At 48.3% G+C, this 13,649-nt stretch overlaps 1 protein-coding gene across 2 annotated transcripts in view; it reads left to right on the top strand.

Annotated features, from left to right (window-relative positions):
• The window catches only part of LOC119382309 (low-density lipoprotein receptor-related protein 6), a 637,453-nt gene that overhangs the window by 252,715 nt on the left and 371,089 nt on the right, over window positions 1–13,649 (top strand). For both annotated transcript variants that reach the window (XM_049412791.1, XM_049412792.1), the window contains exon 11: window positions 11,985–12,081. In XM_049412791.1, the coding sequence (XP_049268748.1) occupies window positions 11,985–12,081 (97 nt within the window). The remainder of the gene's footprint in view (window positions 1–11,984; window positions 12,082–13,649) is intronic.

Raw genomic sequence — 13,649 nt, 5'->3', positions numbered from 1 at the left:
GCTGAGGCTGTCCTGACCGGGAGTCCTCTTCCGGAGGGTGGAGACTGGGGGCCTTATACTACAAGGACCAATGAACTTAGTCTGCACGAAGGATGCCTCTTGTGGGGAGCCCGTGTCATCGTTCCGAAGTCCCTGCAATCCCAAGTCCTAAAGCTGTTGCATGCTGGCCACCCTGGAATTGAGAAATCAAAGGTGATTGCTAGGTCTCATGTGTGGTGGCCTGGAATCGATAATGACATGACAAACCAGGTGCGGAGCTGCCCTGTTTGCCAAGCGCACCAGAAGTCTGCCCGGAGGATACCAATTATGCCATGGCCATTTCCTGACAAGCCCTGGTCCAGGATCCGTGTTGATTTTGGAGGTCCATTCATGGGACACTACTTCCTTGTGATGGTGGATGCTTTTTCCAAATGGGTGGACGTTCACCCTGTTCCATCACCATCTGCAGAGGCCACAATCTCTGTGTTCAGGACTGTCTTTGCTCAGCATGGTCTGCCAGACGTCATTGTTTCAGACAATGGGCCAGCATTCACCAGCATCCAGTACGCCGACTTCCTGAACAGGAATGGCATCCGTCGCATGCTGGTGCCTCCTTATCACCCTGCTTCCAATGATGCTGCAGAGCGGGTGGTGCAGAACATCACAGATAAACTAAAGAAAAGCACACCGGGTGAATTCAGGATGCAAGTGGCCAGGGTGCTCTTTCACTACCGTTCAACACCTCATCAAGTAACAGGCCGTGCGCCGTGTGAGTTGCTCATGGGGAGACGAATCAAGACACCCTTGGATGTCAGGTGCCCCCAAGTCTTTGATCATCCGTTCAATTGAAGCAGATAAAGCAAAAGCTGCATGCAGACAAGGGTTGCCATATTGCGCCAACAATGGACCCGGGTGCCATATCGCCCGCACTGCTAGCCGTATGGTTATCCTCCTAGTTCTTTTTCTCCACTGTGTGTCAACGCTTTTTCTATACAAATACCTGAAAACCTTCTCTGCCCATCTACTCTTCTTCATCTTCCTCAGCCTCTCTTCGAATCTCATTTTGCTCTGAGCTTCCCTCACTTCAAAGCCTGTCCATCCCATATCACCCTTTACAGCCTCATTTGTCGTCTTCCCAGTGAGCGCCCAACGCGAGGCGGCCCACCGTCCTTTGATTTACATCCATTCCTGATTGTACCTCTGACTTCATGCACACCACTGAGTTCCCAAATGTAAGCCCCGGGACCATCACACCCTTCCACAGCCCTCGAAGCACCTCGTACCTATTGTAGCCCCATAAAGCTCTGTGCTTCATAATTGCAGCATTCCTCTTTCCCTTTGCTACCGATGCTTTCTCTTGTACCTCCATATATCTATCCCCCTCATTTACCCATACTCCGAGGTTTTTGTACTCGCTTACCCTCAATATTTTTTGGCCCTGTATTATGACCGCATGGTCTTCGTGATCATTGAATACCATCAATCCACATTTTGTTGCACTAAATCGTAGTCCTAGAGCCTCACATTCCCTTCCGCATATATCTGCCAGTCGCTGTATATCATCTTGACTGTCCGCAAATAAGACAATATCATCAGCATAAAATAGACCTGGAAGCTTCTGCTCAACCATCATGCCGACCTGTTTGTGTTACAAATTAAATCCAATGTTGCTACCTTCTAGCGCTTTTTCCATCCTCACCATGTACAGCATGAATAACAGCGGGGACAAAGGACATCCTTGTCTCAGCCCCTTGCTAATTTCAACGCTGTCCTTGCTACTTATTCCTTCCCATTCTATACAAACTGTATTTTCTCGGTATATTTCCCTCAAAAGCTGTATACAGTCGTCACCTATGCCCACTTCTTTCAATATATCCCACAAAATTTCCTGATTAACGTTGTCATACGCCCCGGTGATATCAGATAAGCTACGTATAAGGGCCTGTTTTCTATTTTCGATATTTTTATACACTGGGTAAGAACAAATAGATTATCGTCTAACCGCCTGTCGATTCGAAATCCATTCTGAAGTTCTCCCAAAATATCGTTTTGTTCTACCCACGCTTCTATTTTTAATTTTATTGCCTGCATCGCCAACCTGTATAGCACCGATGTAATTGTTAGGGGTCTATACGAGCGAATGTTATCTTTTTCTCCCTTGCCTTTATAGATTAAGTTCATTCTACTTTTTCGCCAACTGTCTGGTATTTCCCTCTCCTGTAAGCACTTTTCTACGGCTTTCAGCAGTGCTTCTTTAGTGTTATGTCCGAGTTCGTTAATGAGGCTGACGGGAACCCCATCTAAGCCAGGAGTAGTGCGCTTAGGAATTTTTCCTTCGGCCTTCTTCCAATTGAACCCGAAGGTCGCGGGATCGAATCCCGGCCGCGGCGGCTGCATTTTCGATGGAGGCGAAAATGTTTGAGGCCCGTGTACTTAGATTTAGGTGCACGTTAAAGAACCCCAGGTGGTCAACATTTCCGGAGCCCTCCACTACGGCGTCTCTCATAATCATATGGTGGTTTTGGGACGTTAAACCCCAGATATTATTATTATTATTCTTCCAATTGAAATTACCCTAGTACTACATCTTTGTCGGTTGCACTCCTTTGCGTACTTTTACTCACCGGGGGAATCCCCTGGGCGACCTTTTTAAACGAATCGGCTGTTATCTTTCGGATGTAACCTAGCGCTTCATACCCTTCCAATTGATTTCCTCCTTCATCTGCCATATGTTGTTGCATTGTGACAGACTTCCTACTCAGCGCTTTTAGGTGGCTCCAAAATATTCTAGGCGCGGCCTTCTTCTTTTCGCGAATCTCTGTCATCCAGCGTTCACTTTCACCTTTAATTTTTGCCTCGACTAATTTCTGCACAATGGATTTTTGTTCTAAATATATTTCCCATATTTGGTTGACTTCGTCCTGTGGCCGCTTCTCCTTTTTTGCCTGTCTGTGCTCCCGTGATGCCTCACGTCGCTTCTCGATCGCCTCCCGGATTTCTTTGTTCCACCAACTTTTTGGCTTTCTCTTTCCTTTCCAACAAATAGTTTTCTTCTCTTTTTCCATTTCTTTCGTGATTACATGTAGCAGCTCACTATACTTCCAGTCTTTGCCTGGTAGTTCGTCTACTTTTTCCTCGACTCTTGCGGCTATATTTGTTATTTGTTTGTCATTTAGATACAAGCTGCCAAACTTTGATTCTATGTTCTTATTTTCAGTTTTATATCCCATTTGTAATATTATGCGTTTATGATCACTACACAAGCTGTTAATGCCTTCCTCGTCTATTCTCATCTCTCTAAGTTTGTCATATATTCCTTCTGTCATGAGACAGTAATCAATGCTCGATTGCCTGTTTCCGACTTCCCACGTGATCTGCCCCTCACACTTAGGCCCCACGTTAACTATCTCAAGACTATGTTGCTCGCAGAGATCTAGCAATAACTTGCCATTGGTGTCTGAATATCCGTCGAGGTCATGAATGTGAGCGTTCATGTCCCCTAGAAGGATTATCTCGGCATCATGACCAAATTCTTTAATACCGGTGCTTATGCATTTCACTATCTACAGATTCTTTTCTCTGCAGTTATTCCCCGTCCACAAGTAAGCTACACCTAGCCACGTTTTCTTTCCACCTATTGTTCCCGAAACCCATATGTGCTCTGAACACGTTTGTTTCACTCTACCCCATTTTGTTCTGCTATGAATTAGCATTCCAACAGCCCCACCTCTCCTTTCTGATGTGATCCTGTTACATCCTTCCCGAAATATAATTGTCAATATGTGGTGGCTCTTCCAAGTCTCTGAGGTGTGTTTCTGTAACCGCATAAACACCTATCTGTGCATAAGCACTATCAAAATGAAGCAGCGCCCTCTTTCACCTTGGAAGGTACTCCCAGCATATATGGCCATGCAAGAAACGCAGCCGAAAACTGAAGTTTATCATTCTCTGGGACTTCAAAGGTATATTTTAATCCCTCGCTTTCATCCTCAAAAACACTAACTACATTAGCGTAGTTAGTATTTTCAGCGTAGTTAGTGTTTCGCTTTCATCCTCAAAACCTTTCAAGCTCCGTTACGGTCGAAACTTAGCCAAAGCACAGTCAACGTCCGATTGGAAGTGGTCCCTAGATTTTCAATATGCTTCACCTCATCACACCCCGGTATTGCAAAGCTGCCTTTCAAGCTCCGCTATGGTCGCAAATGTATTAACTCAAGAAAACACTGGTTCCAACATGGAGATGAAAGATGTGGCAGAGGTGGGAGCTCAATCAATGCTGTTTTGGACCTGAAATTTGGGCAGGAAGTCCGAAAAATTGGAAGCCGAAGCTTTTTAGCGTCCAAAATTTCAGATGTTCTTGTGTATCGACATCTACGAGGCAGATTTGGAACTCCAGACTTGAAGGGAGCACACCCTTGTGCGCCACATCAGTTGGGCTTCCACAGAAGTTGAAAGAGGAGGTGTCACGTGTTATCTCGGGGGTGCTGGCAATAATGGATCGGGAGAGAGTGAGACGGGCACAGGAGAGTGTGGTAGGACAGGCAAAAACAACAAAGTTTATCATGAGCAAAAGGATAACATGAAAAAGCGTTACAGGACACTGAACAATCCAACAAAGCCTATTTACATTTTTGCAACATCTCAGTTCATGCCCAAAGCCGAAATAGCTGAACAGAGCGTTTTAGCTAGGTTTAGCTAAGCCTACAACTCAGTCTGGCCACTATGGGCCTCGCGGTACGAGAAAGTTCTTACAGTACGTCGCGACGACTCGATGTTCCCGTTGCGTCCGTCAATCTCTCGTCGAGACCGTTGCCGACGTCCTCAGTAGTCCTCCGAGTTCATCGTCGGTTGCCTTCGTCCAGCCCGCTGCTTGCTCTCGTCGTGTGCGTCCCCAGTAGTCTTCTCCGTCCTCGGTCCGTCGAGGTTAGGCATAACTGGGCCTTGGTCCCTTGCTTCAGGACTCCACAGGTGACGGGCACCTCCTTGACTGCACTGGGGTCTGCAGCCGTCCTGCCGAGAAGAGAAGGGCTGCTGGCGATCCCGGAACTGCCGTAGTGAGGGGCGACGTGTCTGGGCAGCCTCGCTTGGAGCCTTCCAAGGTCGACGGCCACTCCCCGGGCCTTGCGTTCCGCCACCTCCAGAACCGAGTAGCAGCCGCTTTCGTCGCGGGTGCGACGCTTGTTCCTTCCTCGATCTTCTCCGTCCGGCACCCCGCAGCACAGTGCCACGATCATCCTTTGTCGTTCACCATCACGGCTCGGGTCGCATGCCACGAGCCCCTATCTGGCCAATCCTCTGCGTCGACGTGGCTGGTGCGCGTGCCATCGGGTGACTTTGCTTCTCGTGCGCCATCGCCGCGCTTCCACGTTCGGCACGCGCCTCGTGCCCCTCCTTTACTGATCACATTAGGCCCCTCTTTCAAGAGTTTTTTCTCAAAAAACTGCTTCTGTCCCCCTCGGGGTTAAGGCCCTCTGCTCTTCTGATGTTGTCTTAAACTTACAACTTGTATCCTCATCTACTTTCATTGCAGGCTTGTCCTTACCACGTACTTTCGTGAACACGTCACAAAACACTGCACTGCACGGAACCCCTTACAATGTCCAGCAGTTCATCATGCGAAAAACTATATAGTTACACACACAGTGATAACTACCCAGAGTACTCCACACTCACTCATCGAAAATATTCACAAATTCACTTGCAATCAGACTCTACTCTAAATATCCTCAGTCAATTGTTTAAAGGCTGACTCCACTGCTCAAAAATCTTTTCTCCTCGAATAGTCACCAATCCAATGCCACTTGCTTAATCTGCGCTTCTTCACCCTATAAATCGGTACTTCCTCCTCCTTCGCCTCAGCAATTGCCATGCACACCGTAGCACTCTCTTTGTTTTCTGCCTTTTCAGCCTCCTTCCTATCTTGCTTTTTAACCACTGTTCTTTGGCATACGTCGCATGACTTGACATATCTTCTCACATCGCTCCACACTCCTATCCAAAAAAAATTCCTCTCTGATCTTGTCGAAAGTGTTTTTCACTCCCTGGTGACTGACCCTTATACTATCATGCCCCAGTTTTAGCACCGTATCCTTTAATTCCTTTGGCACCATCAGCTGCATGACTTCTCTACCCCGAGCTAAATAAACACTTGCGATACATGAGCCCATTATGCTTCACAAATTGTGCTACCGTTTTACTCTTCTTCCTTTTTATAATCTCTCCTAATTTCGCCTCGCACGCTCGAATAGATGTATCCTTCTCCTGTAATTCCTTGAACTTCTCCACTGATACATCCAACCCCTTAATGTTGGTGACTTGTGGTGGTCTTATACTCTTCTTCACGTTACTGGAGGCCCTATTTTGCATTGCTGCTGCCATTTCCTTTTCTACTTAAGGTTCCTCACCTTCTGCTGGCCTCAAATCTTTAATATCTTTACTCTGCTCCACGCCTTTCTTAGTCCTTCTCCACAGTGGATCAGGGTCATCAGCCTTCCTCACCCCAGGTACATTTCCCACTACCAAGTCGTATAGGGGATCCTCAACACACTTCGCTGTCACCAGCCCTGTATAAAAGGGTGTAGATATTCGTATCCTTGCTTCAGGCATATATTTGATGGTCCTATCTACAAACATCACCGGCTTCACCTGTCCTGTCATGTTCTCGGGTGCCACTAAACTACTTCTTACTAATATCGTATTAGCACCCGTATCCCTCAACACCGTCGCCTTACGCCCTTGCACTTCTCCTTCAACTATCGGCATGTCTTTTTCGATTTGTCCTTCCCTGGCACTCATTACACAGGCAATCTTTTCAGCTGACTTCATCTTACAATCCTCTGCTCTGTGTCCTCTTTTCTGGCATTTTGAGCACGTCACTGTCTTTTTCATTGTGGCTAATCTTTGTACGACGATTGACGGCAATATGTCCCGGCCGGTTGCACAAAAAACATCGCTGTTGTGCCCTGAATTTACTCATTGGGACCTGTTCTCTAGCCTCTCCCTCTGCTGCCATAGTATTTTCACCGACCCCCTTTCCAAGATTTATCAGTCCTTGCGCCTCCATGAACTGGTCGGCCTGCCTTGCCATTTCCTCCACCGTGCCCACCTTTCTTTCTTTCAAGAATACGGCCAACTTGCCACTGCACCGGTTGAGGAATTGCTCTCCAACTACCTTGTCGCGGACGCCTTCGTAAGTTTTTGCTGTGTTTGACAATTCCATCCATCGATCAAAAGTAGTTCGAAAGTCGACAGACAAACTGCTTGCCCGTCTCAGAGTTCTCAGGCTTGCACGACCGGAGTTTTTCGCGAAAACCTTCGGCGGTCAGACGGAATCTTTCCAATAAAGTTTTCTTTACCAAATCGTAGTCTAATGACTCTGTTGCTGGCATGCGGCCATACACGCTCAGTGCTTCTCCCGCGAGACAAAGACCCAGGGCATTGGCCCACTCACCCCTCTCCCAGCCCTGCCCTATCGCGATCCTCTCAAAGCGATGCAAATACGCATCCAAGTCGTCCCTTCGCTCATCAAAGGGTGCCATTAGTTTACGAGGGCAGACAGGCTTTCGTCCGGGAGATGGCGAATTGGCCGACGCTATCGATGGGCCACTACCTACACTTGCATCTTCTCGCGATGCTTCATTCGCTAGTGCCAAACGCACCTTAAGTTCCAAAATTTCTTTCTCTATCTTTTGCTCTGCGAGCGTACGTTCATGCTGCTCGCGCGCTCGTTCATGGTCCTCGCGCGCTCTCTTCTGTTCTTCGCGCGCTCTCTCCTGCTCAACTCGCTCCGCATTCTCAAAAAACTTCAGTGTCTCCTCCTTGCTCATGCCCAAGTCCTTGGCCATGGCCGCCAACTTCTCCCAATCCATCTTCGCACCACACGAGAATCAGTGACTGGGCAGGATTATCCTGGAAGGCTCGCCAATTATTTGTCACGTGTTATCTCGGGGGTGCTGGCAATAATGGATCGGGAGAGAGTGAGACGGGCACAGGAGACCGTGGTAGGACGGGCAAAAACAACAAAGTTTATCATGAGCAAAAGGATAACATGAAAAAGCGTTACAGGACACTGAACAATCCAACAAAGCCTATTTACATTTTCGCAACATCTCAGTTCATGCCCAAAGCCGAAATAGCTGAACAGAGCGTTTTAGCTAGGTTTAGCTAAGCCTACAATTCAGTCTGGCCACTATGGGCCTCGCGGTACGAGAAAGTTCTTACAGTACGTCGCGACGACTCGATGTTCTCGTTGCGTCCGTCAATCTCTCGTCGAGACCGTTGCCGACGTCCTCAGTAGTCCTCCGAGTTCATCGTCGGTTGCCTTCGTCCAGCCCGCTGCTTGCTCTCGTCGCGTGCGTCCCCAGTAGTCTTCTCCGTCCTCGGTCCGTCGAGGTTAGGCCTAACTGGGCCTTGGTCCCTTGCTTCAGGACTCCACAGGTGACGGGCACCTCCTTGACTGCACTGGGGTCTGCAGCCGTCCTGCCGAGAAGAGAAGGGCTGCTGGCGATCCCGGAACTGCCGTAGTGAGGGGCGACGTGTCCTGGGCAGCCTCGCTTGGAGCCTTCCAAGGTCGACGGCCACTCCCCAGGCCTTGCGTTCCGCCACCTCCAGAACCGAGTACCAGCCGCTTTCGTCGCGGGTGCGACGCTTGTTCCTTCCTCGATCTTCTCCGTCCAGCGCCCCACAGCACAGTGCCACGATCATCCTTCGTCGTTCACCATCACGGCTCGGGTCGCATGCCACGAGCCCCTATCTGGCCAATCATCTGCGTCGACGTGGCTGGTGCGCGTGCCATCGGGTGACTTTGCTTCTCGCGCACCGTCGCTGCGCTTCCACGTTTGGCACGCGCCTCGTGCCCCTCCTTTACTCATCACAGGAGGAGAGGCTGAGGAAATGGCATCTTTGCCTATCACGTGTAAAGTGTTGTTGGCAACACTTTGGTTGCACCAAATCATGTACATAAATACAATTCGGCCTCTACATTGCCTCATTCTTAATAAGACAACTATAAAACACCACCCTGCCAGTGTTTCATCAGCCTGGCGAAAAGAAACACTTTCATGTTGCTATCTCATAAGAATATGCTTAGGAATCCTCTCCAACCTTTTTTTCCGCAATTTCGCTTCGAAGTATTCGAAAAATATTCGATTCGATTCGCACTCACACTTCAATATTCGAATTCGCTTCGCAACCAAAATTTTGCTATTCGCACAGCATTAATTTTAAACCAAGTTCTCTGCATGAAGTGGTGTAATAGACATGACAAAAAAACAATATATCATAATCTGATTAGGTCATATAATGACTTGCCAGCTTTCTTAAAGTATTCATGCTATCACTAACATAATTAAGTCTTGATTACAATTGATCATTGAATCATTTTTATAGGATGCTAAGAAAGAGTGGTTCTCATTATGGTAGCCTATTCCTTCCTCCCAAATAACAGGCGGTTATGGCCAAGACATTGGTGGAATAGGAATTTCTGAGCAGTTTATTCAAGACGCGAATTGGGCAGATATAAATTCATCTCCCTGCTTCGCTCAAGCTCATTTGTAGACCTCGCCTGTGGTGCGCTTCATCATTCACACAGTCACGGGCACGGCAATCTGCGAGGCTTTCATTATTTCAGAAGATTCATGAGAGCTTGCGGTGATACCAAGCACGGCTCTGAGCGGGCCTAAATTGCATCATCATCATCATCATCATCAGCCTGACTACGGAGGGCGAAGGCCTCTCCCATGTTTCGCCAGTCAACCTGGTCCTGCGCTTGCTGCTGCCACGTTTTACCTGCAAACTTCTTAATCTCATTTACCCACCTAACTTTCTGTTCCCTCTCGCGCGTTTGCCTTGTCTTGGAAACCAGTCAGTCACCCTGAATCCTGTGAGGGTTTACATCGTACATGTGCGGTATCACCCAACAGGCACCAAAGGGTTTTCGCCGTACATGTATGACATTGCCTGTATCTAAGTGGCCACGTTTTTTGTTATGCAGCACTGTGCACCAAGTTGTGAATCGAGTGAGACCCTTAATGACATCGTAACTTTCGATCACCGCTATGCATTGCCTCAAGAAAAGGGCTGCTAGTCAGCCTAAAGGGACACTAAAGGCAAATATTAAGTCGACGTTGATTGTTGAATAGCGGTCCAATTGTTGGATTGTTGAATAGCGGATTGAATAGCGGTCCAGAAACCTCATAGTGGTACCTTTGTGCCAAGGAAGTGCTTATTTTGAAATAAAATCACTTTTTAGTGGTCCGCATCGCGTTAGCGCACTTCAAATCACCCGCCTGAAAGTGGTCTTTCTCATGTCACTGTTGCCGTGCCCAACGTTGCCCGCCTATACTGCGCGACGGCGTGCACCATTGGGGCATCCGGCAGCATCACATGCATACGGCATTTTGTCGAACTTTCTGTGAGAGCGACTTTCACGAGCGTGCAAAACACGCGGCAGTATGCGATACCGAAACTACCACTGAGACGCGACTGCGTGAGCGAAGCAGGGCGCCGGGCAAAGCACAGTTCGGCGAAAACAGAACCTTTGAACCACGCGCGCCGTTCCCCGTGGCAGTGCCAAAGAGGTTCTTTTTTCCGTGAATCAAACAGAAACAAACAAGCAGCATTTTATTACTTCTCCTGATGCACGGAAGGTTATTTATTTATTGCAGCTAGTTTGACTACGAGTGATTAATTGTAGTCGGACTCTCTCATGTCATCGGGATCATTTCCAAAATATCCCGCTCGTGGCGCTCATTGTGTGATACATTTAGCTTAATTTCTCGGTAAGTAGGGCACTGCTGTTGATAATATTGCTGTTTTAGATGTTGTCATACATTGTGCTTTCATTCTGACATAAATTGTTATTTGCCTTGTGGGGTCTGAATATATCGCCGCTCTTGGAACCCACGGAGACAGCAGACGCGGTCGGGCTACAAGCACGTATACATTTATTAAACACTCTTTTACATACGGCGAGCTCGCCTGCCAAATCTTATACAGACTAGTAACGCGCTAAAACTATACAATAACATTGAATACCCGGAAAACATAACACACACTCAAGACAACATAAGACGTATAATGCACCGCGCATGCGGCGTCGCCGATGCACGACTCACCACGAGGGGCCCGAGGGAAACGAGATGCGGTATCGTTCCCACGGACCCCCCGCGGGAGACGTCCATCCACGCACGCCGCCAAACCCCAAAAAGAGACTCCCTGCTGTGTTCTGTCCGCCGGCCTAGCTTTTCCCGCAGGTGGCGCCACCGTGCTAACCGTAACGCGCGCGAGCACAGCACCACTCCTTGCTCGACGGCCGCTGTGGCCTATCCGCAACATCTTTACAGGGGGTGATAGCACCCCCACAGCCTTTAGTGTCCCTTTAATCACTGAACATCCACATAATACTATAGAGCTGATAGTGGTGTTGCTGGTCACTGTGAGCTGCTCTAAATAACAACACCCGGCTGCTTAAAACTCGTTTGGAGTATGTGCGTCTATAGCTAAGTTCATACTTGTTTCATTGGGGATTAATTCGATTCTTCTGAATGCCAGAGTAGTTTCTTTTGAGTTGGGGATCCCGAAGAGTGAGCTCTGCGGTATCCCCCAAGCACAAGTGAGGGAAGCAGTGTGTCAAAGTGTGCATAATAGACTAGTCAAACGACAAGTTCTGTTTGCTCATCGTGGGTCTTAGCGTTTAATGAAGAACTACAATTTCTCTGACTGGTATTTAGAAGCTGATTGACAAGCGTTAAGGCAGTGACATCTGCAACAAAGTGGTTCTGAACATGTGGTTAATGCTTTCCACTAAAGTTGTAAGTTGAGCACTGTGGTGGCGTCCTTCTTTCTTGCCTCCGTCAGGATTGTGCTCTGGGTTTTTCAAAATATTGAGCAGACGATCTCAAGTTTTCAATATCTGCCAAACAGATCTGTTTCACCATCATTTGTACTTTTTGTTTTGATGGACCAATTTGATTTGTTTCGTGAGGGTTGAATGATATATTTTCCAGGTGGGCCGTGTGAACAGTCTCACCATTGATCACGCAGAACAGCGCCTCTACTGGATAGACATTGATGCCAACCACATTGAGTGCTGCGACATGGATGGTGAGTCTTTTATCCAGGATTGAAAGGGAAAATTGGTGTTTCTTCTTGCACTGCGCGCAGCCATGAGCGTGCTTAAAGGGTCATGAACCATTCCTAAGGCTGAGTCAGGGGAAGGTGGGAGCTTGCGATGAAAAATTCATAAATAGGACATGTATGCTAGATCCAACATGTCTTCTTCAAGGCTGCAACTTGTCTTCTCCAAGGTTGCATCCTTGAAGAAGACCAGTCCACTTGTCGAAACGTCGGCTTGCACACACTCACTGTTTATGAATTTCCCATCATGCAGTGGCGTGATTGCTGCTCCAGTTACACCAAACTGCACCAAGAGGTGAAACCTGCTACATCCTTCTACATTTCAACAGAAATCTCATAATTTGCACCACGTGTGTGCCAAGACGCCATTCTTGTGGCCTTTCGCAGGAAAAAGAAAAGGTGGTAGGCACTCGAAATACAGTCGAGCCCGCTTATAACGAACCTGAGCGTGACGCGGCATCCGTTTGTTATATCCCGAAGTTCGTAGTAAATGAAACACAGCTTTAAAAAAGTTGCAAGTGAAAACCAAAAATTTGTGTTTTTGCGAAAAATCTGTGATGCACGTCTGTTTCGACAGTGCAGATGGGATAAGTACAGTCTCGAGTTTATTTAAGGCTGCAGTGTGTTCTTCGCCGAGGCCCTTGGCATACACAAGCTGCCTGAGGCTTTCTATGTAGCCAATTGCTACAGGCACACTTGTGGGCACGGGCTCCAAAGTTTCGTCGTCGTCGTTATCCAATTCCTCCGAATCGCTCTTGCTGCGCACTTCATTCACTATGCCCTCATCCGTGCACGGTTGCGCAGTGTCGGCATCATCATCGGCTGTAATGAAGCTCTCCCAGCAGATGTCCCGCTCTCCCATGTCGGAGTCGACGACGCGCTGCCACAAATCGCTGCCGGATCGGTCCTCTTCGGGAGCTTCAGGTTCGGCATCGGGTCCGACGTCAACAAAGCCGGCCTTGCGGAAACAGTTTTGCATGCATGTAGCCGTCACCTCCGTCCACGAAGCCTTCAGCATCTTCAAAGCTGAATACAAAGTCACCCGAAGCGGCAGGTTGGCTGCCGGGTGGTCAACAGCTATGAACAAGCGCTCCACAACGCGGCGCCTATAATAACTCCTAAACGCGCGAATGATGACCAAGTCAAGCGGTTGCACTTTAGACGTTGTGTTGGGCGGCAAGAAAAGGAGGGTCACTGCCGTCAGTGAGGCTTGTACGTGGTGTGCGGAGCAGTTGTCGACCATGAGCAGCACGCGCCTGCCTTGCTTGTGCATGTCGCGGTGATATTTGCTCAGCCACTCTACGAATAAATCGCGCGTCATCCACACTTTCGCATTATGCCTGTAACGCACAGGCACATAGCCCCGGAAGCAACGCGGCTTCTTCGACTTCCCGGTTATGAAGGGCATGCGCCGGTCGCTGCCATTCATATTAGTGCACAAAAGTGCTGTGACACGCACTTTACTGTGTTTGCCGCCAGCGCACGTGTCGCCTTTCATGGCGTGAGTTTTTTCTGGCATCTGATAAAATAACGTA

Source organism: Rhipicephalus sanguineus, chromosome 2 (assembly GCF_013339695.2).
Source record: "Rhipicephalus sanguineus isolate Rsan-2018 chromosome 2, BIME_Rsan_1.4, whole genome shotgun sequence".
Taxonomy (NCBI): Eukaryota; Metazoa; Arthropoda; class Arachnida; order Ixodida; family Ixodidae; genus Rhipicephalus; species Rhipicephalus sanguineus.
This window is presented reverse-complemented; position numbering and strand designations above follow the sequence as displayed.